The sequence below is a fragment of the Morone saxatilis genome, unplaced genomic scaffold (assembly GCF_004916995.1).
Source record: "Morone saxatilis isolate NCDOM2014 unplaced genomic scaffold, NCSU_SB_2.0 Contig15, whole genome shotgun sequence".
NCBI lineage: Eukaryota > Metazoa > Chordata > Actinopteri > Moronidae > Morone > Morone saxatilis.
The window spans coordinates 14,221,306-14,226,529 of record NW_023339707.1 but is presented as its reverse complement, the minus strand read 5'-3'; the positions used below and the strand labels follow the sequence as shown (position 1 = coordinate 14,226,529).

At 38.7% G+C, this 5,224-nt stretch overlaps 1 protein-coding gene across 2 annotated transcripts in view; it reads right to left on the bottom strand.

The window, feature by feature from the left end:
- Nucleotides 1–187: 187 nt before the first annotated feature.
- lad1 (ladinin) overlaps nt 188–5,224 on the bottom strand; it is a 7,516-nt gene continuing 2,479 nt past the window's right edge. The window contains exons 4-14 of one of the 2 annotated variants that reach the window (XM_035656232.1): nt 4,596–4,669; nt 3,677–3,848; nt 3,225–3,317; nt 2,849–2,892; nt 2,723–2,765; nt 2,327–2,370; nt 2,141–2,207; nt 1,901–2,038; nt 1,699–1,788; nt 930–1,016; nt 188–748 (exon numbers count right to left, since the gene is read on the bottom strand). In XM_035656232.1, the coding sequence (XP_035512125.1) occupies nt 957–1,016; nt 1,699–1,788; nt 1,901–2,038; nt 2,141–2,207; nt 2,327–2,370; nt 2,723–2,765; nt 2,849–2,892; nt 3,225–3,317; nt 3,677–3,848; nt 4,596–4,669 (825 nt within the window). In that variant the 3' untranslated portion in view covers nt 188–748; nt 930–956. The remainder of the gene's footprint in view (nt 749–929; nt 1,017–1,698; nt 1,789–1,900; nt 2,039–2,140; nt 2,208–2,326; nt 2,371–2,722; nt 2,766–2,848; nt 2,893–3,224; nt 3,318–3,676; nt 3,849–4,595; nt 4,670–5,224) is intronic. The other variant, XM_035656233.1, reaches the window with a different exon arrangement.

Sequence of the window (5,224 nt, the reverse complement as noted above, 5' to 3'; positions counted from 1 at the left end):
CACACACACACACACACTATCACCCTTGTATGGCAGCTTGCCACTGACAAAACACAGGCATACAACTCTTATCTACATCCTCCTCCACTGAGATAAGTGATGTTAAAAGTGTATATGCATTTAACACTAGACACTGTATCCATAGTGTGTAAGTGAGCAATTAAAATAGATTTATGACACACATTTGTGCTAATAAAACATTTTATTCTTTCCTTACAGGCATCACCTTGTCCACAATGACACAGAACAAAAATACATTTAGCCAATTAGAAAAGAAGTACAATTACAACTCCAGAATTCCCACTACTGTAATTCAATAAAAATAGCTATCATTAGACCTTCACCTGTTTAAAGTGCTTTACACAATTACACAAAGTCAAGGCAAACAGCCAAATAGTTTTAAAGCAAATATATCACTGCCTTCTCTTTTCTTTTCCTCTCATGTCTACTTTGCTTTTTACTCTCTTCCTGACACAGAGTTTAAACATCTTCCTCTTGTATTTTAATGTTTGAAATAAGTTTATACTTCAAGCAGCAATGCAAATGTGTATGATGATTAAAGCCTCCTAACCTTAAAAGCAGTATCCTTCTTTTCAGTCCTCTAAAGCTAAAACTCAACTTTCGCACATCTGTTCCTCCTTTCGCTTTGGCGGTAAAGAAAAAAACAAAACAAAAAGCTTGAAGAAAGAATCAGTCAGTCATGGCAACCATTAATCTTCCAGTTCTCTCCGTGTCCTTTTGCCATCTTCTAAATCATACAAATGAAAAGGCACAGAAATACATTTTTATTTCTTATTTAAATAAAAAGTTGTGTTAAAGTTGTTGGCTGCCTCAGATCTGCTTTATTAAGATACTTTTTCCATAGCAATGAACAGACAGAAAAAGTATTGCTATATGTTACAACACGCAGTGTGGGACAGTAATCTTACCTGCTGGGCATTATAAATGGTTCTCCTTCACTTCCCACTGCTCTCAAACAGGCTCCTCTTACTGGTGATGTCCACATGTCTCAAGTCCTATAAATAGAAAATGATCACTTATTTGTACAAGGCAACCAACCCTCAATACAACAGACAGAAGAGAGGAACATATATGCCCTCCCATACTGATTTGTGTTAGATAATTTTTATTCTGTCATTTATGTATCCTTATTTTTGCTCAAATACAACAGAGCTGAAAATGTCCCTGTTGCCATGGATACCTTACTGTTAAAACTAACAGCAAGCCGGGACATAAACTTCTGAAGTTAAGTCAACCAGTTAAAACCAGCTCAACTCTGAACTTAAGTATCAAATCACCACAAGTCAAACATTGCTCACTAAAACACAACAAGATGTTGCTTTCAGAATTAAAAATATTCAGTTTACTTTATTTAAATCACAGTTGCTGGAACTACAGGAGAAAACCTATTTTTTACAACAAGGAACATAATCAGAGTTTGTTTGGTCTTGGCGTACTGTCCTCAATCCCTAAATATCCTTTCATGAGAGCAACTTGACCACTTTTTACATAATTACCTCCATAATAACCGTAAAATGCAAAACTAATCACAGGTAAGCAGCAGGGACAAAACATATATCCCGCTGAGGACACTGAGACATACGTTATATCTGAAAGTGTTCTACTGCCCTCTAGCAGCCAGATGTTACACTTTTGTAACTAGTTTTAGCGGACATAAAACAATCCAAACAGCCTTACAGCAGGACTTTGTGAAGACCCAGTTTGGTTGGTCTTGTTCAGCCAGCGGTTGATCCGGTCTGACATTCCTGATGTGAAGCTCCTAAACTCCTGATAACAACAATAAGATGGGAAATATTTTGAACATGTTAATGATATCAGTGCATTCAATGATAGCACGTCTGATACAGAACAAAAAGTGGATCGTGAGTAATGAATGTACCTGTCTGGAAACTCCTGGGCTGGTGGGGCACCCTGCCTGCTGCTTCTCCTTCTCAAAGAGGCCTCTCTTCCTGGACACCTCGTCCAGCAGGAACAGGGTCCTCTGGGTCACGTCTGGAGATCGCATCATTTCTGACTTCTATGCACATATAGGAAGCAGAATTTTTTGCAAAGTTACTCTGTATTTTGTCACAAAATCAATATGCTACATTAAAATGAAGAGTTATTATGTTTTTCTGACCTGTGAAGCCTGAGCCAGTCTCTCCATCTTCTCCTGGATGGACCTGGATGAAATCCTCTGCCTAGAGCTGGACAGAAAACAGAATGCACATATGCAAAGGTCCAGCTTTGTACACTTTGACTAAAAAGATAATAATTAAAACTTTTTTAAAGGGGTAAAATAAGAAAATTAACTATAAAAACTCACTTTCTTTGGAAAGATGATGCTTTGTCTTCATTTTCATTTTGGTCCTGGTCCAAACCCAAGGATAATTAACATTACAAACACTGTAAGTCATCTATGTACAACTTTAAAACAAATAACATACATTTTAATTTCATTGACAGTATGTTGCACTATATCTGTGATCTTTTTACCCAACCAAAACTGAAAAAAAAACCTTCCTGTTCAAGGTGCAGAGTGATGAGATTATGTAAATTTCACTAAATAATTTTTATACCATAAAGCCAAGAATCGAGTGCATGCTTTTTGATCATTTGTAACTGTTTACCAATATTCAATGTAGGTATATAGCACTATACAAATAAACTTAATCCCAGTATTATCACCATTATTATTATACATTATAAATTGTTCTCTTACTGTATTCGATTCAAACTTCTTGGAGGCCATCCTCACACTGGCACTGCAACAGAATAACACAGTCAGCACTCAAACTGAGGCAGATGGGTACAAAGAGACTGTATAAAGTCAATGATGTTTCTTCACCTCCTCTGCAGCGGCGCAGTCTCCTCTTCTTTCTTCCTCATCATCTGTGGAAAACCAAGCATATGTGAATGCGCATTACCAGACCTTACTGCCATCCAAACATCAGCCACTAATGAGCAGCAGTCACCCGGTCCCTTGTGATGTGTTAGGGTGTTAACAAAGCCACCAGTCAGCATTAAAGTTCTGGTAAATATTTCTTCAGCTATTAGCATAAGCCCAAAGCTTGAGTGGCACAAGCAAATTAGCCTCAACTGATAGTCTGATGCGAGATTAAATCGTGCTTTAACAGTCAAATAGGCAAAAGGTAACATTGGCATTTACAAGGGAGAATGTGTGCATGCATGTATGTATATGTGTGTGGGTTGGATGTGTTTACCCTAAAAGATATAGTCCTGGAGCTCTGTCTGACGAACGCAGGTTTGGCCGTCTGCTCAAAGTTGCTGTTGGGCGAAGAGCCATTCACACTGGCCTGAGGTAAAGTAAAATAACTTAAAATGTCCTGTTATAGTCAGTGTAATCATAGGATTAGATGTAACTATCCCCAGTCAGATGAAGATTAGCTTTAGTGAGCATCTCTTTCATCCTTCAAGACTGTTTACTTTGTGTAACTATGGTGCCAAAGATTTGCTTTTTTGACACAAAGGCTGTAACTTCTACTCTTTTATCACTAGAGGGTACTGTTGCTTTATTGGACTTAATAAGCAGCAGCATCAGCGCTGAGCAAGCACTTTGCAGCCAAACTCCATGTGACAAGCAAAACATGAAGCACAGATAGTGATGTTGTAGATTATGTCACCTAACACTGTGTGTATCTGTGTGTTAAAATACCTCCTGTGTGTGTCCATTCTGAACGGGGCTTTGAGCTCCTCTTGGAGAGGGACTCTGGCAAGGCGACGACCAGTGTTCTCGAGGAGACAAGGGGGCCGTCGGAGAGCGAGGGCTCATGGGACTCGTGCACCCGCTGACAGAGGGACTTTTGTCAAGTGAGATGGAGACAGAACTGCAACACCAGAGAAACACAAGTGAACTGAAAGGTCAGTTGAAGATGTGCGTGAGAAAGCAACCAGTCATCCAGGAGCAACTCACAGTAAAGCTGCAGAGTATTAAAGTCTTTACTGCACCCTGTTCACCAGTGTCCTTTTGCGATATTGTTTTCTGCAGTCTGGGTCTACCCTTCTAGGAATAATAAAGTTAATCTACCATGTCAAAACCCTCTTAAACGGATAATAACATTTTTATCTTTTAGAATGACCGGCTGGCAGCATTGTCAAACTGACAAATAACCATCAAAATATATGTATCCAAACAGAAAACCAGACGTGCCTCCATGTCTTGTTGTCTCAACTTCTTAAACAAAAATTCCCAAACTGTCTTTCCAGTTGATTAATCAGAGGGATGGGAGATTGAATTAAACATTGTATATACTGTAATAATATTTAAGTGTATGTCAAGTTTCCAAATCTAACTAAATGTGGTTTGTAAGCACATGTTGTCTTAAAAATGGTTGACATGAAGACAACCGACTTCATATCAACCACTTAAACTAAGCAATTTTAACTTGGGGAATATCTTACTTTTGGTTGCTATTTCACTGCTTACACTGTTCTTCTCGTCAGCTGCACTTTAATTTCCCGGTGTAGAATCAATAACCTTTATCTTATCTTAAAAAAACTGTTTGATCTCTATTTGATCCTTCCCAGTGATTAATCCACGCAAAGAACAATAGACAAAACGTTTGCTCATTAACCTGACAAACTTGCGAGTCGGGTTGGACGACGGCTTGGGATCAGGGTCTTTGCGCAGCGACTCTCCATTTTCGTGCTAACAAAGACACAAACAGGAGAGACAATCAGCATGAGCACACGGCATACAAGCTTTTGTACAGAGCCAACTGAGACACACCCTGCATTACATAACACTGTACAGTTATGGCCTCATTTGCAGACACACTGTATTAAAGCCACCTGCCAATGTAATAAAAGATAAAGTTCAAATTATGACCTTAAGTACACCTTATCAAAGTTTTATGGATGATTTGCATGGTCACTTGACTCACAGGAAGAGTCCAGTAATAAGACAGCAGATGATTCATACAGTATTTCCCTCAATTTCCTCAAATTCCATCAGTGGTGTATATATTCTGATGATGTCTCTCTCTGTCTGTCTTTGTTCACCTAAATGTTAGCAATGTTCACTGAGTTTTTCCAACGTTATAGAACATTAATATCTTCCCCTGAAAGGAAAAAAAGTGGAGTTGTTATTGTAGAATCTAGAAAATAATTAACACGACTCTGCCTCTGTGTGGGGTGACAGTTAACTGTGATTAACCACGCTGCAGAGTGGCACTATTGGTAGTGCTGTGTTATGACTGAGTGA